This window comes from Panicum virgatum, chromosome 1N (assembly GCF_016808335.1).
Source record: "Panicum virgatum strain AP13 chromosome 1N, P.virgatum_v5, whole genome shotgun sequence".
Lineage (NCBI taxonomy): Eukaryota > Viridiplantae > Streptophyta > Magnoliopsida > Poales > Poaceae > Panicum > Panicum virgatum.
The window spans coordinates 44,987,597-45,009,362 of NC_053145.1; the positions used below are offsets into that span (position 1 = coordinate 44,987,597).

At 48.6% G+C, this 21,766-nt stretch overlaps 1 protein-coding gene across 1 annotated transcript; it reads left to right on the forward strand.

The window, feature by feature from the left end:
• Positions 1-1,727: 1,727 nt before the first annotated feature.
• On the forward strand, positions 1,728-2,931 carry LOC120656038 (vegetative cell wall protein gp1-like). Its single transcript, XM_039934019.1, has one exon. The coding sequence runs from the start codon at positions 1,785-1,787 to the stop codon at positions 2,361-2,363; it is 579 nt and encodes a 192-aa protein (XP_039789953.1). The 5' UTR covers positions 1,728-1,784; the 3' UTR covers positions 2,364-2,931.
• The last annotated feature ends 18,835 nt before the right edge of the window (positions 2,932-21,766 follow it).

A 21,766-nucleotide genomic window follows, 5' to 3' on the forward strand; every position in this document is an offset into this window, starting at 1 on the left:
ACGCTAGATCCAAGAATGCGCGGGCGGCGGGCCTCGCGGCGGCCATGGGCAGGGGAGGAGCAAGGGCCTCCCTCCTCGGTGGCCTCCCTCCCCGGTGCGGTGGGCGAGCGCGGCGCCGAGTCCCGGTGGCCATGGGCGGCGCGGCCCTCCCCTGCTCCCTCGGCCGGTGGCCCGCGCGGTGGCCATGGCGCATGCGCGGCAGTGAGGCCGTGGGCGCGTGGCGTGCGCGGGGCGGAGCAGTGCAGCGTCGCGGCGGAGCAGGGGCCCCGCGGCCGGCGGCAGGCCTCGCGGCGGCCATGGGCAGGGGAGGAGCAGGGGCCTCCTTCCTCGGCGGCCTCCCTCCCCGGTGCGGCGGGTGAGCAGTGCGGCGCCGCGGCCAGCGGCGGGCCTTGCGGCGCCATGGGCAGCGGAGGAGCAGGGGCCTCCCTCCTCGGCGGTCTCCCTCCCCGGTGCGGTGGCCCGCGCGGTGGCCATGGCACGTGCGCGGCGGCGCGACCGTGGGCGCGGGGCGGAGCAGTGCGGCGTCGCGGTGGAGCAGGGGCCCCGCAGCCGGCGGCGGGCCTCGCGCCGGAGCAGGGGCCCCGCGGTCGGCGACGGGCCTCGCGGCGGAGCAACACGGAGATTTGGACCTCACATGAACCGATTAGCAAGTTTAGGGACCTAGATGTGCATTTTCAGAGTTTGGGGACCTGGATGACACTGCTTGCCAAGTTCATATACCGCCCGTGAATTTTACTCTAAGAATAAAAAGTAGAGTTACAAGTCAATTGGTGCCCGGAACATCTTGGTCATCGGTCCAAGGGAAAGCAGGGTTCTATATATGCCACTCGTCCAGATGATGTCGCAAAATATATATGTGTAAATTTTAAACATATTGTTTGAGTGGAAGGGTTGGGATATTCAAATTTTTGATTGAAATTGCTTTTTTATGTGTTCAAAGAGGAATTGCATTGTATTAGGGAAAAAAAGAGAGCAGCATTATTTGTGATTTGTATGTTGTGCTGCTTTAGTTTCAACAGCTTATGTATTTCAGAATCTATCAGTAAATGAAACGATAATGATGATAATCCTTTACCTTTTGCACCGAAAAGAAAAGGAACCCAATGACCCAGTAATGTCGACATATCAAAAGTAGAGTTACTAATCAATTGGTGTATTTGTCCAAAAAGTAAATCAATTGGTGGCCGTAACATCTTAGTCGTTGGTCCAAGCGAAAAAAAAGTTACACACCGGCCACACGCCCGAACCTTGCACAAAGATGTGTAAAATATAAATTATTCAAGCGAAAGATTCGAAAACACAAACTGTAAAAAAATTTTGAATGCGCTTGAAATTGTTGCTTGAAAGTTGAAGCTCCTTTCGAAAGAGCAAAAGTTTATCTGAAATGGTGAACACAAATTGTTCGAGCAAAAGTTTAAAAGTTTTTCGAAAGAGCTGAGCTGACAAGCACGCGGAAGAAAGAAGCAGCCAGGCAGCCACGTCAGCGTCCCACGTGGCGGACGCGGGGTCCTATAATTAGGGGTGGTAAAGGGCCCAACATTTTGAACTAGAAAATCTAAGGATCGGGCCCTAAAAGGGTCGAGCTCTAAACATATGTATTTTTGGACTAAAAATTTTAAAAGCTTTATTGAACTATGAAGAAGCCATTAGGGCCATGGCCCATTACCACCCCTACCTATAATATTCCTTCCCGCCGCGCGCGCAGCATAAATCCCGACCGAGCGACCCCAGCGGCTCACCCCACCAGGCCACCAGCCACCACCACCATACAGAGCTTCCCCCCGATGCCCGCCTCCCCGTCGCATCCCTCGCCGGCGCCGGCGACGCCCTCCTCCGCCGTGGCCAGGCCCGGCCGGCGCCGGCGCCTCCTCCCGTCCAAGTCCAGCCACCACCCGCCGCCGTCCCTGGCGCCGGGCTCGCCGTTCTCCTTCTTCCCGCCGTCGTCGCCGTCGCCGTTCCACCAGTTCCTCCCCTCCCCGCTGCGCGCCTCCGCCGTGCCCTTCTCGTGGGAGCACCGCCCGGGCATCCCCAAGACGCCCGCCCGGGCCCGCTCGTCGTCGTCCTCCAGGAGCAAGGCGCTCCCGCTCCCGCCGTCGCTGCTCGCCAGGTCCTGCGCCGGCGGCTCCGACCCCTACGCCTCCGTCGTCCCCGCCGAGTACGCCGCCGCCGCCGCCGCGACGGACCCGCACCCGCCGCCGGACCGCGCGGGCGGCCGTCTGGGGTGGAGGGTGCGCTGGGGCCGGCGGCGGTCGCCGCGGCTGGGCGACGCCCTCGCCCAGTGGCTGTCCATGCTCAGCCTCTACCGCTCCTGCAAGCGCGCCGCCGCCTGCTTCGCCGCCAGGGCCAAGTCGCCGGGCGCCTGACAAACTCCGACCTCCGAGAGATAAGTTCCCCCGCAATCTGCTGCTGCCGCGCCCGCCGCGACATCGATCTCTGAACTCCGATGATCTCTCCCCGCGCCGTTCGCGCGTGTGCTAGCTGTGTTGAAATACTGTTGATAGCAAGTAGTGTGATGGGGTTTGGATTTGCGACGATGATGATTCGCTGTAAATTAGTGATCGATCAGGATTCAGGAGGAGGCAGTGCATACTAGTAGTAGTAGTATACGGGTACTATATGATTCCATTTGATACATGTGCGTAACTGTTGATTAGTGCTGCTCCAATAATTCGGCAGGCATTTAGTTGCGGTCGATGGAGTGCCGGTGCTGTTGTTGACTTGGTGGTGGTGGTGGTGATGCATGGTGGTGTGCTTTAGCTAGTGAGGATTCATCATTAATTATTGGGTTTATTTCCGTTCAAAGTTTACAGCTGAGAACTTTAAGCTTGTGTGGTTGAGTTACTCTGGGTGGACGACAGGGCCTGGGATCGAAAGATGAAGCCTGTAATCCAGAAAAGCTGAAAGGTGATGAAAGCGTGCAGCAATGACATACTTGTGACGTACTGTGATTTTTTTTTTGACATGGATATGGTCTCAGATATGCAGCTTTGACTTATGCTCCTACTTTTTATGTAAAGAATTACTCCCTCCGTACCTATAAAACACCTATAAAACTTGACGTTTTGGACAAGGTTTGGATCAAACATTGAGAATATAAATCATCAATAATTTTTAAGTTGTTGAGTTTGCAAATGTGAAAATTATATGAATAGATTTGTCTTGAAAAATACTTTCATAAAAGTATACATATACCACTTTTTCATAAATATTTTTATAATAACAAGTGGTCAAAGTTATGTTTTGAAGACCGTGTCGTTGTCCTAAACGTCAAGTTTTATGGGTACGGAGGGAGTACACTTTTAGGCTATGCTTTTAAAAGCACGTACTGGGTCCTTTTGACATCAAATTCTACAGCTACAAGTATAATTATGTTTCCCAACATTTTTTTTTAAAAAAGTGGCTAATATATAGTTTCTAGTTACTCCATCTATTTTTATTCACGTGCCATGTTAGATTTGTCCTAAGTCCAACTTAACCAATATTGATCGAATTTATAGAGAAAAAAAATAATATTTAGAATATCAAATTTAATTTATTGAATCTAATATAAAATTTATATTTATATGTTGTGTAGTCTAGTAGTTGTTATATTTTTCTATAGATTTGGTTAAAGTTGGCTAACTTAACTTAGGACAAACCTAACGATAAAAACAGAGGGAATATTTTGATAACTAGCTACCAAACTATGTAATGAATTTGAGGGACATTAGTTGTAGGTGATTGGCAGAACAGAATTGTTGGGATGCTTGAAATTATACTAACATAGTGTTAGAAATTATAGTAACAAAAGTGTTTGGCATTCCATGGGCCACATACAAAATAATTGTTGCGAAAGAAACTCTTATAGTGAATTGCATGCTTTTGACAAAGATTATTTTGTTTCAAAAAAAACAATGCATACACATATTTACCTTTTTATTGTAAATATTTTTTTCTGCGAACTGAAATATTACTATTTCTAATTGTGGTTTTAATTTAGAAGAAGCTGTAAAATTATTATGTTAAAACCGACTTTCATGGAAATTTATTAACAATACATACCCGATAACTGAATAAAGTAATAGCACACGGCATGATATCGATCCAAGTAATTTATTTCGGAATGGTAAAAAATTATGGAGTTTATCCTGCCTTAGTGGACACGCAAAACAAGCGCCATGTTTTATATATTACTTAATTAAAGAAGAAAACACTACTACTAGCGCCGGTCCGCCGGATCGGAAGCGACAGGGAGGAAACGATCGAATTTTGCGTGACGAGGGGTGCGTGTGTAGGTATAGCTTTTACTAATAATTAATTAATTTGCGTTGATAGCGGACAGCTTGGAGCTTGAAGCGCGCGTGCACACATACCAAATCACGCACTATTCTGTGGTTGTCAGGACAAAAAAAACACGAAAAAAATCCTCCCCTTTCCCCATGCATGGTATAGAGATGCATAGCAGCTTCGGACACATGCTGTGCAAACAGGCCCTTTCGGCTGAACAGATAGCTAGCATGCCCTGGAGAGGCTGTGCCTTGCTAGCATGAGACGACCATCCATCATCTGTCACTGCATCGAGAGCGGACAAGAGCGGTCGTCTTTGAAGCAGTTGGTGATCGATGACCGGCCGGCCGGACGACGGACGCTCGAGTGTCCTGACGCCAGGGTCTACCTATAGCTAGCGTGTTTCGTACAGCATGACGCCGTCATGTACTAGTACGTGCGCGCGTCCTTGTCACTGGGATCCCGCGTGCGTGATCACGGGATCAGTATATGATATGATGCCCTCCGATCGATCCTAATGTCAATGGGTTGTCGGTCAAAACCCACCGGCGAGTAGCAACAGGCAACACGAATAGCCAGAAGGCTGCCGGAACGCTGGCCGGCACCGGTCCCTCGGTCAACGGCCTAGATCCTGGTACACGCCGATGCTTCCGGAGATGCAGGGCGTGCCACCTGACCTATACCCGATCAGAAAGGTGCGAACGTGCTTTCGACGATTTGCATGCATGCATAAACACGTGTAACTATTAGTCCGAGCCGTGGTCGGCTCCGCGGGACGACTCTTGCATCGGCTTTTAAAGAGCCGATCGAGTCCCGGTGTCAGATCAGATCTGTATATATCCGAATATTGACAGTTAAAACAGATAACAGTAAAACTTGCTTTAATTAACTCTAGTTGATCCACTCCACGACGGTTAAAGCTTCACTACTAGATCGGATCATCCTACATGTAATTGGGCCTAATGAGCATGATAGATGGCTAAACCCTAACCAGAACGGAGGTATAAGAACTAGCAAGAGCCGATTCCCGGAACAAATCCCCATTAAGGCCAAAACAAAGCATCTGACATACCACCGGAACATGCAATCCGTTTGCAAGGCCTAACCTAGTAGATATTGAGCCAATTCTCAAGGAACAAGAACAAACCGTAACAAATCGGATCTACTAAATGAAACAAAGCAAGGTATTATCTCTGCACGACTAACTCTACGTAACGAGAATTAGCATAAGATTAGAACATGATCGTACAGAGACATCATGATGTTCACAGATAATAAACAAGTAAGCGCATAATGAATCTACTAAAACATACTGCGAAACATCAGGATAACTAGCATTACTCGCCATCAAAAACGCTTTAGCACGAGTAATACCAAGATAGAAGCAAGAGCAATGGCGCCCTGATCACGAGGGGCAATCAGGGCAACATGACACTTACTTGGATGAAACCCTAGAATTAGGGGCGGCGGTGCGCTGAGGTGTTGTTGCAAAACATGATGACGTTCTCCTTTTTACGAATGTCATAAGGTACATATTTATAGTCCGGAGACTTGGAAAATAATCTAAACTAACGTGTCCATACTGGACTCTATCTCTAACTCAAACTGAACTTAAACCTAAAGATACATGACCCAAGTGGCCCGAACGCCCACGCAGGAGCCAATTCGTAAGCCTCCTTTAATTTCTGCATTAAGCCCAACTCACTTGCGGCCCATTAATCAACCCTGTTAATTTATGGCGATAACACATGCCCTCCTGGTTTTGGCAATGATAATTCCAAAACCATCTCGTTGCTTCATCTCCCTGTTGATGCTCATTAAAACGCACTACAACCACCATGGAAGACGCAACGTCTCTGCAGCCGGCTCCTCGCAGAATGTGAAAGTGCCGATTCATCTTCCATTTTTTTTCTTTTTAATCTCACCCTGAATCGACTCCTTTCACCACAAACTCGTCTTCCTCCCTCAGCCAAATGGCGTAGAGCACCCAAACCTCTTGTAGCCATGGCGATCTCCTCCTCCTCTGGCTCCAATTCCATCGGCTCCCCTTTTCCCCCTCTTCCTCGAATTCCTCTGTCTCCTCCCTCGACCCCATCTCCAAGAGCCGAGAGCCGACGCCGGAATACAACCCGACGGCGGCGCACGAGGCGCTCGCTCCTCTGCATTGGGATGTAGAGGAGTTCGACTTCGGGGTCGTCTCTGAAGACGACGAACCCAAGACCAACGGCGAGGACCTCCGGCTCCTGTCCCAGGAAGAGCTGGAGGAGAGTAGCGACGACCACTTCTCCTGGGACGGAGTCGATTCCTGCTCGGAAGAGGAAATTGACTCCTCCTATGACGAAGACGACCCGATGGCCGGAAGCGCCTTCCAATTCCTCGGCTCCTCCGAGGAGGACAGCAAGGAGGAAAGCAACAGCGGCGGCGGCTGGAGCAGCGACAACGAGGCCAGCGACGGCAGCAGCGCCGACAAGAGCGGCGGCAGCGACGACGACGGCGACGACAGCGACGGTGGAAACATGGCGGCGCGAAGCCCCAAGCACCGTAGGCTCCTAGGTACCTACAGGTGGTAGATGTAGGTAGTACTGTAGGAATAGTACTATAGTGTAGATTGAGCCGAAGGATTCGCCCCTTTGTCAAATCGGCTCTTCCTCTTGTAAAAACTTTATCTTTAATGAATAAAGTTCCTTATCACTTAATTGCTTGCTTGGACAACCCTCCAAAAGCCGATGGCACCGCATCGGGCTTTACCAATATCCAAGACCTGACGAAATTCAAAACCGGAAGTAACCCGCAAAAGAACAAAACCACACCCCCGCTCTGAATCCGACTCGAAATAGATATTCCAAATCCGAGCGCAATTCGAGAATCCCGCTTCATAAGTTCGAGCGAAAACTCACAGTATCCAAAACTTCAACCAGAGCCCGCAAAACAATCAAACCCTAAGTAAGCAGATCTGAACCATGGCGGACTCTGAAGCTCAAACAACGAGATCTCCAATCGTAGATACAGCAATCCTCGGCCTGGAGGTAATATTCAGCCTGTCCTTTCAACTTTCCTCAACTCATTAATCCTCCGAATGAATTAAACTCTGAAACATGACACCATGTATAAATTTCTGAATTTCTGAACTCCTGGTGTCAGTCATCCTTTTGCCTCATCCTTCCAATCACAAATCCTTTTGTCTTGGCCCACGATTTTATGAAAATCCCATAGATTTAATCTCCTGTGAAGCGAATAGAATCCCCTTCGTAAGTCAAGAAATTAATTTAAATTCCTGGGCCGACTGCTTAAGAGCCTGGCCTAATCCACCCGAGAGCTGGATTGCATGGTACAGCAGAGTAGCAAAAACCTATATGCCCTTGTGGCAAGAATTGAACATAGCAGATGCACTCAGTTTATCATTATCCCCCGTTGATAAAGATGAAACCTTCTGAAAACCATCGGCTATTTCTGGTTCGACGCTCTGAACTGCTTCCTCTTTGGTCATGGACCCTTGACCCCTACTCTGCTAGAAGTTACCATGATTACTGGCCTTGACATTAGATCCCCTGATCCTGCAGCCCACAGAATGGTAGAAGTCCCCTTCAAACTTTCATCCAAGGCAGACTGCACAAACTGGAGTACTTACATGAACCAGCACATGAAGACAAAAGGTCCAGTAACTAAAAAGGAACACACAACCTTTTTAAATCTTTGGTTAGAACATTTTATTTTCTGGGGTCCTTCCTTAGCTCCAACTAAGAATTACCTTCCTTTGGCTTACCATCTGGCCCATGGCAACCGCACCAGCCTAGGCAAACTTTTTCTCGGAGAAACATACAGATGTCTCCATCTGATGACAACTAGTTTGCTCAACCAAAGGAAACTCAAAACTGGAGGCCCTTGGTGGTTCATTCAGCTATGGGCACAACTCTACTTCCAGCATCAGATTCCAAACTTTCAAAGCATAGCCAAGAATTCCTTCCCCGATGAGAATGGCAAGCAAATTAGATGCACTAGCTATGGCCAAGCCCTATTCAGCCTTCCTGGCAGCAAACTGAACTCGACAGATGCAGCAAACTGGTTTAGAGTCTTCTACAAAGGTCTAGACAATCCCCTCTACTTTCCATTCACTGAATCTGAAGCCTTTGAGAACCCAGCTACCTTCAGGCTGGACAGCTTTGCCGATGACGACAGCACTCGGCATTTATATTCCCTGATGATCCGACCTGTCTTCCTCCCTGTTGGCATAAGTACTTCCAACAGAATCATCAAACCAGGTTATGAAACCTATCAACCAGTCGTAGCAGCTCGGCAATTTGGCTTAGGACAAGTCCCTCCCCACTTCCATATTCACCACTTGGTGGAGAGTAGATCCGATTTACCTGATGGTCTTACCAGTTCAAGATGCTACAATATGTTTGACAACCTCCACATTTCAATACCAGCCGATCTGTCCTTTACTCCCTCGTCAATCGGTTTTAACACATGGTGGGGAATGTAGAAAACTCATGTATTCAGAAGAGCTTTAGGCCCTCTACAGCAACAAATTGTTCCTGATTATGCAATCCCCGAGGAAGAGGTACTGAATCCGTGCACTTTTTCTAAGTCCTCCACCACTTTACTTGGCTAACCCTACTCACCTTGCCTACAGCAACAAGATGATCCAGAACCCATGACCAATAACGGGGAGCCATTCTACTTCCTTCCAACCGCCCCTGATGTTCTTTTTTGCAAGGAATCACCACCAATGAAGAAAGTAATAATAACTGTTCAGCCAGACTCACCCCAGTCGGCTTCTAAGCGGAGACAGACCTCTGGAAGTGCTACCCCCCGAGTCCCAACTAGGAAAAGGAAGATCATCGCTAGATGAGTCATCAAGAAAATAGCACAATCTTCCGCGAATCAATCAGAATCCAACACCAACCAGGTAATTCATTCCTCCGAAACTTCTTCCTTACGCATATATATTCTGGTTGAATGTAATCCTATTTTCAGGACGCAGCTGGAGACACCTTCAGTACTGGAAGCCCAACACAACAGGGAACCACCGTTCATGAAGCCGACACAGGAACAACTGAAGTCCAAGAACAGCAAGAACCAACCATCGTTTCAGCAGAATTTCGCAGCGAAGGAACTGCAACAGCTGATGTATCGATGGAAGTTCAACCTGGGATTCCCGATGCTCCGATGGAGGTGCGTGACGAACAGGCTGACATAGCCGATGCCCCTATTGCTGCCTCAAACCCAACTGAGCCGATCACACCTGGACCGACCATTGCTTCTTCCTCAGAACAGGTAACACTACATGAGCCGATTCTAAATCAGCCGATAACTCCATTAATGCACCTTGTTCCAAAACTAACACTGATATCTCCACAGGGCTTCAATATTTCAGATTTGCTCTCCTTTGACCCAGCATCAATGGGTCTGATCGCCCTTGGAGCGAAAGTACCACCATCACAACAGCCGATTGACCTCGCAGATCAGCTTCAACACATCAAAAATCTGCTATCTGCTCCAATTAGTACCCTGGTTGACGATTCCAGTGAAATAAAGAAAATCCTCGAGCAGATAGAATCCCAACTCCCAGAGTCACTTCAGGTCAAGCTCTGGCCAGACAGCCATCTTCTCTTCTTTCGGGCAGAGGTCAAAGCAGCACAATAGAGAATAGAACTACGTCATTCTCAAATTCCTCTGAAAGCCGACATCGCTCACAAGTGCAAGATGCTCAACCAGAAGAAAGCAACTCTGGACGCCAAAATCGATATCTTCGCGAGTACAAGGCGACTCAATCTCCTGGAGAAAGAACTGGTGGAACTCGAAGAAAAGGTCCGCACCACCCAGAGACTAATCCACGAGGAGAAAGCCTCGATTGCAAACTCCAAGCAAGAAGCCCAAGAAATAACCGAGCAAATAAGGGCAGAGTTCGCAAAGATAAGCACCTTGAGTCAACAGATAGTAACAAGCGATGACAAGGACGATGAAGCGATCATAGCAAGAGCCGACGCCATACGCGCAGAAGCCATCCATGCCATAGAAGGCTTCCTGAACTAGTAGAACAATTCAGAGAACATTTAATGTTGCCTGTTAAATCTAAAACTCGTACCTATTAAAAACATGTTAAGTCGATGGTTACACATCGGCTGCCTTGCTTCTCATATATATATATATATATATATATATATATATATATATATATATATATATATATATATATATGGCCAACTCAACGTGTTGGCCTCTCTCACTTTTTTTTACTGGCCAACTCAACGTGTTGGCCTCTCTCACCTTTTTTTTTATTGGCCAACTCAACGTGTTGGTCTTTTATAATACAGCCAGATGGATTTCATCGGCTCTTGTTATTCGTCTTCCCACATGCTCGAGAAATATTTCTTGAGGTGTTGGCCATTGACGGCTACAGGAAACTTGACATCGCCCAATTCTTCAAGCATGTACGCATTTCCAGGCAAGACTTGATCAACCTTGTACAGCCTATGCCAAGTTGGAGACCACTTACCATACTTTCTATTTTTAGTTCCCAATGGTAGCACTGCCTCCCAAACCAGGTCTCCAACTTGGAAATCTTTTGGCTTGACCTTTTTGTTGTATGCACGAGCATCTTTAGCCTTGTTTTCCTTGATCTTCTCAAGTGACCAAAGTCTTAGCTCCGTGAGATCCTCCACATTGTCGCTCATCAAGGCTGCATACTCCTCAGCCGACAGATCATTCTAGAACTCAACACGCCTCGATCCGGCCGTGATCTCCCATGGCAACACAGCGTCTTGACCGTAGACCAGATGGTATGGTGACGTCTTGATGGATCCGTGACACGAAATACGATATGCCCACAAAGCCTCTAACAACACCTCGTGCCAGCGCCTAGGATATTCATCGATCTTCCTTTTGATCAGCTTGATAAGGCTCTGGTTGGATGCTTCAGCATATCCATTAGCCTGGGCATAATATGGGGATGATCTGATCAGCTTGAACCCCGTGTCATTGGCGAACTTCCTAAATTCCTCCGATATAAAGACCGATCCTCCATCGGTCGTAATGGTCTGGGGAATCCCGAACCTATGAATGATGTGCACCAGCTTCCAGGAGTAATTCCATCCCCTTGCGAACGGCCTCATACTCTACTAAATTATTGGTGCATGGAGTGGTCATCCTGATGGAAAAGGAATAAGTCGCCGCTCGAGGCGATACCAAAAGAATTCATACACCGCACCCATCATCACACGCCGATCCGTCGAAAAACATGGCCCATGGACGTATGAAAAGTGCAGCCACATCAATGCTGACCCTGTCTGCAATGAGATCTGCTAGTGCCTGTCCCTTGACCGCCTTTGCCGGTTGATATCGGATATCGAACTCTGACAGCACGAACATCCACTTTCCGAGTCGGCCTTTCAGAACAGGAGATGACAGCATATGCTTTATGACATCCGACTTGCAAATAATGATTGTTTCCGCCAAGAGCAAAATATGACGAAGCTTTGTACATGTAAAGAATAAATAGAGACAAAGCTTTTCAATATCAGGGTACCTGGTCTCGGCGTCCAACATGCGCCTGCTAAGGTAGAACATAACCCTTTCCTGTCCGTCATGCTTCTGAACCAGCATCGAGGCGATGGAGTTGTTGCCTACAGATAAGTATACGTAGAAGGGCCTGTCTTGCTGTGGAGGAACCAAAACTGGAGGCTTCGACAAGTATTCCTTGATTTCATCAAAAGCTTGTTGCTGCTCTGCCCCCAGTGAAATTCATCATCGGACTTGATTTTCACGAGACCCATGAATGGCTCGATACGTCCAGACAGATTGGAGATGAATCGTCTGACAAAGTTGATTTTGCCGATGAGCTTCTGCAACTCCTTCTTCGTAGTAGGTGGCCTCATCGTCCTTACAGCTTCTTGACTTTATAGGCCGATTTCGATCCCTCGCTCATGTACCAGGAATCCTAAGAACTGACTGGCCGATACACCAAAGGCGCATTTCTTCGGGTTCATTCTGAGCCCAAACCTCCGAGTCCGCTCCAATACCTTACGCAAATCTTCCAGATGTCCCCCAGCCGATGTGGACTTGACCACGACATCATCAATGTAGATTTCTACCAGTTTGCTGATGAGATCATGAAAAATGTAATTCATGACGCGTTGATATGTCGCATCGGCATTTTTCAATCCAAAAGTCATAACCAAGTACTCGAACAAGCCGACCGCGCCTGGTACTCTGAACGCGGTCTTGCTTATATCCTCTGGGCCATGAAGATCTGGTTGTAGCTGGCATTATCATCCATAAAGCTCAGCATTTTGTGACCGGCAGCTGCGTTGATCAATATTTCCGCAACGGGCATCGGATACTCGTCCTTTGGCGTTGCTCTGTCGAGGTCTCTGAAATCCACACAGACTCGCCATCGCCATCCTTCTTTTGTACAGGGACCACACTGGAGATCCATTCTGCATACCAACATGGCCTGATGAACCCTGCATCCAACATCTTTTGCACCTCTTTCTTAACCTCCTCTAGGATTTCGGCCTTCATCTGTCATGCTCGTTGTTGAAATGGCCGAAATACTTTCTTAAGCGGGAGCCGATGTTCGATGATGCTTCTATCTAGACCGGGCATTTCAGTATAATCCCACGCGAAACAATCCCGGTATTCTCTCAATAGTGCTATCATCGACTCACGCAGGCTCGGGTCTAACTCCAAATACGAATTATCTACCTTTTGGGGCCGGTCGCTGGGACCGGCCTCTCTAAACCTGCTGAATTCCATCGCGTGCCCAGATGTGTTTATTCTGTGAGGCCAGTGGATAAGACCAGCCTCAATCCATTTTTTGTCGCTTCGATCCAATCACATTCTTCTAGCACAATCCCTGAGATCGGCTCTTGTCCTTCCGCGTCCCAGGCGTTCATGTCTGCGAGCGAAACCTCGCTGGAGTCATCTGCACAGACCACCTCCACTTCATCACCATCCCATTGAACCAAACACTGGTGCATTGTGGAAGGAACACAATAATTGGCGTGAATCCAATCCCTCCCAAGCAGCACTGTGTACGTGCTCTTACTGTTGACGATGAAGAACGAAGTTGGGATGGTCTTGCGGCCAACTGTCAACTCCACATTGAGGACGCCCCTTGCCTCCGATGGCTTCCCGTTGAAATCATTGAGCATTACGTTGGTCTTGATAAGGTCAGCAGCAGAATGACCCAATTGGCGCAGCACTGAATACGACAACAAATTAACTACGGCGCCAGTGTCGACCAACATCCTGTTCACTGGCTTGCCGTCGATGAGGCCCTTGAGATATAACCCCTTCAGGTGTTTGTAGCTTTTTTCCTTGGGCTTCTCGAAGATGATCGGCTGGGGGCCAAGATCGAGCTGCGCGACGGCCAACTCCTCCGATTGGGGCGCCCGAAACTCTAATGGGAGCACGAACACCATATTCACATCAACCGATGGCTTGCCATCGGCTTTTGGCTGCTTGGGGCGCCACTCCCTCCTTGGAGGGCGCCTTTCCACCCTTCATGGGTGCCTGACTTGCTCCGCGAGATCAGGACGCGCCTTCCTCAGCACGTCGAGGTACCTTGCTTCCGCCTCTTCGAGATTGCTTAAGCGCTGCACTCTGCGCTTCTGCGAGCGACTGAGTCTGTCAGGACACCATCGTGGACAATGATACTTATCCTCTCCTTCGAGCTCAAGATCATCCCTGGATGGCCGCTCAACATGGTCATCGTGACGCGCTTTGGGCCCCAAGCGCCGGAACACCGACGTCTCGCCTGACTGGCGTCACCGAGGCCTGCACTCCAGGCAAACATCGATAGTAGGCAATCGGCTCATGCCGGAATTCCAACAGTACCTGAAGAACGGGCAATGCCAGTGGTCGCGCACAGCCTGGCGCCTCCCCAGCGTTCTCCCCGCGCGGTGCTCGTACTCCTCCTCTTCCGATTCATACCGGCGACGCAGCTTGTACTGATACTCATATTTTTCAAGAAGCCGATTGGAAGCTGGGAGTTGATTGCGGATGTGACACACTTGTTCTTCAGTAATATGTTGCTGCTTCGACTCGTCTTCATCATGGAGCCGTTTGCCAGAATCGGCCTCTCTAAACCTCTGCTCGTCACGGCGGCGTATGGGCCCCGCCATGTTAATCTGGAACGCAAAATTCTGGCCCTCAGGTCTAAGATCCAACAGCTCCACCACGTTAGTTTGTGGGAACGGTTGACTGTCAACCTTCATCGTGTGTTGGGCTAGAATTAATCGGCCTTTAATCGACCTTGCTCAATAGCCGATTAGATCTGCCGATGCAGCTCCTTGCAGTCATTCGTGGCATGGGTGAACGAGTGGTGCCACTTGCAGTACGGCCTCCCCTGCAGCTCTTGCGTCGTTGGCAGCTTGTGATTCTCTGGGAGCTTCAACTGCTTTTCCTTGAGCAGTAGATCGAATATCTGCTCTGCCTTGGCCACGTCAAAGTCAAAGCCCTTCACAAGCCCCTTCTGTTTGACCCACTTACACGGGACGGGGTTTGCCCCCCCGGGTCCATTCTGCCACAGCCACTTTTTGTTCCCCGCTAGAATCATCAGAATCATCTGCTTGGGCCATATTCACATGGCGCTTGAATTTTTCTAGGTACAGCTCTGGGTGATAGTGTTCATACGTCGTGAGCTTCTGTACCATGTGCGCAGAGAGGTGAATTCCAACTGAAAAGCCAGATCCTTGATCGGCTTAGCGAGCCCCAGAACTGCCAAATCGACTGCCTCCTTTTCTGTGATGCGCGATGAGTAGCATCGATTATTAACCTCTTTGAAGCACTGCATGTACTCCGACACACTTTCACCTCGCTTCTACTTGACTTGGGCGAGGTCGGCAATCCCGGCTTCAGCAGCCTCTGAGTGATACTGGGTGTGGAACTGATCTTCCAGCTGCCTACAAGTGCAGATCAAATCTGGGGCAAACGATGTGTACCATCCAAAGGCTGAGCCCGTGAAAGACTGGCAGAAGAACCAGACCCTCAGAGGATCCGATACTGAAATCATCCCAAGCTGAGTTAGGTATCGGCTCACATGCTCGATGGAGCTGGCCCCTTCTGACCCACTGAACTTGGTGAACTCCGAGAGCCGATACTTGGGTGGCAACGGGATCAAGTCGTAGTCGCTTGGGTTCGGCTTGGAATAGCCGATCGCCTTTCTATTGGGCAGAATGCCGAACTGGTCCCTTAGTATTGCGCTGATCTGCTCCACACTAAGAAATCCTGGGGCCAAGGGCTCAGAACTCGGCCTGGTAGCGTACTTCTCTAGCCATGCTTGTTTCTCCGCATCTGTCGCTGAAGCTCCTGTACTCACCAGTTGTCCCGCACGTGTTGGGTTGATGTTGTCAGGTATGTACACACACATGTAGCCGTGTGGGATCTCCTTAGGCGGCTCGCTCAGGAACTGGCCCTCCCCAGGATCACCGCCGATCCTGTAGACGATGTAGATCGGCGAACTCTACGGCCCTGGAGTTGTGAGAGAGTATGGCAATGGCGGTCTAGACTGAAGTGGGGCCTCTCCCCTGTGACTCCCTAAGATTGGTCCCGATGGGGAGTACTGGTTCTTGATCACCTCCTGGACGACGCGATGTGCCACACGCTCGAGCTCGTTCACCAGGCTTTCTGACGGTGAGTGAGTGAGCCACCATGTAGTTCATCTCCTAGCGCAGGGCTCTGGTGCGCTCCTCTGACGGTACGGACAGGTCGACGTTGTCAAGAGCGCCTTCGGTTGAGAACCCCTTTCACCTGATGCCGTGGTTGCGGGTCTTCTCGAAAGAGCCGATGAGATCGGCTTCGAACTGAGCTTTGACCTCATCATACTTCTGCTGGTGTTCGGGGGTCAGCTCTTCATACGTGACAGGGTTGGTGGTCGGCGGAACCGGCGCTTGGTTCTGAGGTCCAGTCATCCCAGCGGTGGATGTTGTTGCTAATGAAGGTCCCACCAGGCGTGCCAGAATGTGTTGTCAGTCAAAACCCACCGGCGAGTAGCGACAGGTAACACGAAGAGACGGGAGGCTGCCGGGGCGCTGGCTGGCACCGGTCCCTCGGTCAACGGCCCAGATCCTGGCACACGCTGATGCTTCCGGAGATGCAGGGCGTGCCACCTGACCTATACCCGATCAGGAAGGTGCGAACATGCTTTCGACGATTTGCCTGCATGCATAAACACGTGTAAATATTAATCCGAGCCGTGGTCGGCTCCCCGGGACGACTCTTGCATCGGCTTTTAAAGAGCCGATCGAATCCCGGTGTCAGATAAGATCTGTATATATCCGGATATTGACAGTTAAAACAGATAACAGTAAAACTTGCTTTAATTAAATCTAGTTGATCCACTCCACGACGGTTAAAGCTTCACTACTAGATCGGATCATCCTACACGTAATTGGGCCTAATGAGCATGATAGATGGCTAAACCCTAACCAGAACGGAGGCCTAAGAACTAGTAAGAGCCAATTCCTGGAACACATCACCATTAAGGCCAAAACAAAGCATCTGACATACCACCGGAACATCCAATCTGTTTGCAAGGCCTAACCTAGTAGAAATAGAGCCAATTCTCATGGAACAAGAACAAACCGTAACAGATCGGATCTACTAAATGAAACAAAGCAAGGTATTATCTCCGCACGACTAACTCTACGTAACGAGAATTAGCATAAGATTAGAACATGATCGTACAGAGATATCATGATGTTCACAGATAATAAACAAGTAAGCGCATAATGAATCTACTAAAACATGCTGCGAAACATCAGGATAACTAGCATTACTCGCCATAAAAAATGCTTCAGCTTGAGTAATACCAAGATAGAAGCAAGAGCAATGACGCCCTGATCGCGAGGGGCAATCAGGGCAGCATGGCACTTACTTGGATGAAACCCTAGAATTAGGGGCGGCGGTGCGCCGAGGTATTGTTGCAAAATGTGATGAGGTTCTCCTTTTTACGAATGTCATAGGGTGCATATTTATAGTCCGGAAACTTGGAAAACAATCTAAACTAACGTGTCCATATTGGACTCTATCTCTAACTCAAACTGAACTTAAACCTAAAGGTACATGGCCCAGATGGCCCGAACGCCCACGCAGGAGCCGATTCGTAAGCCTCCTTTAATTTCTGCATTAAGCCCAACTCACTTGCGGCTCATTAATCAACCCTGTTAATTTATGGTGATAACACAATTCCAACCCAAAACACTACTAGTAGTTTCTATATTTGACATGTCATATAGACACTACTCATAGAAATTACATCCCCAATGGATGGTTTCTTCAAAATAAATTGATATCCAATCATATTTCTTCTCTCTCTTTTCTCCCTCCAATCACCTCTTCTTTTATCTTAATTTTCGGGTAGACATAGTTTCTTGTATGAGATCCGGTTTCTTCATGTTTTTTCTTCTTTCCTCATTAACTCACTTGCCAACTCAACTTTTTGCTTATGTGGCACAATATTTAATACTATGGAAACCAGCTGAGATTGAGGGTTAGGACTGCCCCCATGTCGCTCCGGCTACATCTATGCATGCAGTTATATTGTAGGCTCCTTGCATCGTATAGTAGGCCAGCACAGTGCCCTGCCTGCCATGGATTCCGATCCATCGATCGGGCGCCGGAGCGCCGCGCGCCGCTTTCCGACGGTGGCGCAAGACATGTAGGAAAAGAGGCGGACGGAGCCTCCGCACCTACCACTACCAGGTAGTAGTAGTACGTAGCTAATCACGGCGACTGCCGGCCAATCTATCTGCCACATGCGGCTGCTCGCTCGCTTCGCTCGCTAGCTTGGCCAACTAACCATAGGCATGGCTGCTCCCGCTCTCTTCTTGGTTGCTCACATCGATCTGTCCCTGCCTGAAGGTCAGAATGGATGTCCTTCTCATTCGTTCGTCAAGAATGTTTGGCACCAAAGACACATGCAGATGTGCACATCGACAAGCTATTCGTGCCCCTAGTTTGGTTCCCCACCTCAGGTCTACCCCTAATTTCTTTCCTACCTCAGTTTTACCCTCCCACGCGACACAGATCCCTCAGTTCTACCCGCACAGACGGATTCCGTCTTTCATTGACAAGTGGGCCCCACATTTTCACCCAATATATTTACTGCGTTGTCTCACCGACCAGCGGGACCCACAAAAACTTACCCACGATTCACTTTCACAGCGGTGATTCCCGATCGGATTGGATCGAGCGAGGCCGGCAGCTAGGTTTCCAGGCGGGCCGCCGCCGCCGCATCCCCGCCGGCGGCCGCCTTGCCGAGCCTCCCCACCGGACGCCGCTCAGCCGAGACTCCCCACCGGCCGCCGCCCCGCCACCTGCGTCGCCGCTCCGCCCCGAGCGCCCCCGCCGCCTGTGTCGCCGCTCCCCTGCCTGTAGCGCGCGGGCGTCGCGTCCCCCGCCGTCGGTGTTGTCGCGCACGTCCCTGCAGCACCGCCGGCCTCAGCTACGTGGCTCCCCCGGCCTCCTTGCTTCGCCCGGCCGTCCTCCGCTCCCCGACACCGAGTCCAGGCGGCTCCCCGACATCGGCCCCTTTCCTGGCGCACGCGGCTTCCGCGCCCCGCCGGCAGCCTCTGCTCCGCAAGTCCAGGCAGCTCCCCTGGCTGGCCTTCTCGCTTGCACGGGGTGGAACCTCCCCTAGCCGGCCTTCTCGCTTGGGCTCCTCCCTCCAGCTCTCTGCTGCTGCGCGCTCCTCTCTGCCGGTGTTGAACTTGAAGGTAGTTCTTAGTTCTTTGCTCTATCTTGATGCGGATAAGCTAACTGATAGCTTGTAATTGCTTGCCTTGTTGTACTTAATATGATAGTAGTTTATTGGCTTGCTTTGTTGTACTCATAGTAGTTCATTAGGAATTGATTGCTCTTATTAGTTGCTGCACTCAAATAATGGTTATGAACTGATTGCTTCTATTAGTTGGTGCACTCAAAATATTCCTCTTTTTTTCTCATCAAATAGGATGGAAGCAAATACTTCCGAGCAGCAGCCACAGAATCCAAGTGAGACAACAAATCCACCGGCTCCATTAGATGTGTTGCCTGATGATGATGAGAGACTTTATCCTGAGCTTGTTAACAGTGTTGCACAATTCGAAGAAACAGATGAAGAGGAGGGGGAGGAGAATATTAACATGGCTGTGAATGGGGATGATGACGATGACATGCCAATCATTGAATATGACAAAGAGAATCCTTCCCTTGATGAAGCCAGTGTATTTCCATCAATGGTCGCTTTACGGAATGCACTTGCTACCTACTGTCTTAAGAATGAATATGATTATGAAATTGATAAGAGTGAGCCAAAAAGGTTGACTGTGCATTGTGTATTCCAGAGGTGTCAGTGGAGGTTGCATGCCTCGCCAATGAGGAATAGTAGAATTATTCAAGTGAAAGTGAACCCGCATCGTCACTCTTGTCCAAGTGCTGAAAGGAAAGCCTCAATGAAGTTGTGTAAGAGTAGGTGGTGTGCTGATGTAGTGTTGCCATGGTTGATAGAGAATCCATCTATTGGTCCTGCTGAATTGGTGAAGAAAATCAAAGAGAAGTATGGTGTTGAGGTGCCTTACATGAGGGTCTTTTATGGAAAGGAACAAGCTCTAGATATGATTTATGGTCCTTGGACAGAAAGTTTCAAGTTGTTGTACACTTACAAAGCTGAAGTGGAGAAGGCATGCCCCGGAAGTGTGGTAGAGATTGACCACCATCCAGTGGAGTACAAGATGAAAGGCAGAATTAGGGAAAAGGAATTCTTTAGGAGGATTTTTATTTCATTTATGGCATGTTGGAAGGGGTTTCTAAATGGTTGTAGACCCTATTTGGCGGTGGATGCAACTTCTTTGAATGGACGGTATAGAGGACAGCTTGTGGCTGCTTGTGCAATCGATAAACATAATTGGTTGTTTCCGGTTGCTTACGGCGTACTTGAGGCAGAAACAACCGAAAGTTGGACTTGGTTCCATGAGCACTTGCGTGCGGTAATTGGGCACCCTGATGGGTTGACTATACATACCGATGCTTGCAAGGGCTTAGAGATTGCAGTAGATAAAGTGTTTCCTGGAGTGGACCATAGAGAATGCATGAGGCATCTTGCTGCAAATTTCGGCAAGTACTATAAAGGCAAGACATATGATGACAACCTATGGCCAGCATCTTTAACTTATAGCGTAAGGAAGCATAACTTTCATTTGAATCAGATGTGTGTAAAGCCAGAGGTGAAGGCATACATGGAAGCCGAGCACCGAAAGATATGGGCTAGAAGCAAGTTTAATGGAATATGCAAGGTAGACTATGTGAACAATAACCTTGCAGAGTCTTTCAATTCATGGATTAGGCACATCAAAGGGTATCAATTGATTGACTTGATAGACAGGATTAGGCAGATGCTAATGGCCAAGTTTGAGTTGCGTCAAAGAATTGCTTGTGAAAAATTTGTTGGCCACAAAATAATTCCGAGTGTAATGAAAGCACTACATGAGAACACTAGATGTTTGAAGATGACCTTGCTTAAGCGCAAGCCTTTAGCGGCAGAGGTGACAGTGTTGGATAAAGAAAAGAGGGAATTTAGATATCCAGTGGACTTGGAGAAGAGGACATGTACTTGTAGAAAGTGGCAGATTAGCGGGTTGCCGTGCATACATGCCCTCTTCTTCATTACTTCTCTTCGTGGTTCAGCAGCTGAAATAGATCAGTATGTGCATGAATATTATTCTATGGACAAGTTTAAGGCAACCTATGCTGAGAATGTGCCTTCTATAGAGGCAAAGCACCAGTGGGACATTGTTGATCTAGGCTTCGTGATGCATGCTCCAATTCAAGGAAGAGCACCGGGAAGACCAAAAAAAGTTAGAATCAGATCAAGTGTTGAGGGAGCTGGACTTGGGCCTAGAAAGCGAAAATGCAAGAGATGTGGCAGATTTGGACATTTTGCAAGAAATTGTAAAAATGCAGTTGATCCATCTTTTGGAGAAGATGAGCATGGGAATGAGGAAAATGCACTAGAGACACAAGAAAGTGCACTAGTGCAACAAGATGGACCCTCTAGGTATATTTGTCTATTCTTGGTTATTATACTTTTAAGTTCAGCTACTACTTCCTCCAATGCGTGTACTATTTTGGGTAACCCTACTATTTTTCAGGGCAAGGAGTGCCCCTAAGGGGAAGAAAGGGAAGGGAAAAACTGAAGAAAGATTGGAGAAAAGCACTATGTAATGTTGGCTGATTCTTTGTTACTGATTCTTTATTGTTGATTTTTATGTTTTTTACTGTTTTTATGCACATGGCAAAGAATCCACCTAAAAGGAAGAAAGCAATTGAAGATGGTCCATCCAAAGGAAAGAAAAGGAAGGGAGGAACTGAAGATAGTCCAGCCAAGAACACAAGGAGCAAGCAACTCAATATTGCAAACAAGACAAGAAGCAAGAAAAAACTTGTTGTAGACTGTTGATGTCTTTTGACTTGTAATTTGTGGGCTGTGATATTGATGTATTTTGAATTTAGGAACTTA

Bases quoted from the DNA above. Each gene is read 5' to 3' on its own strand.
- LOC120656038 (XM_039934019.1), top strand. From the start codon at position 1,785: ATGCCCGCCTCCCCGTCGCATCCCTCGCCGGCGCCGGCGACGCCCTCC.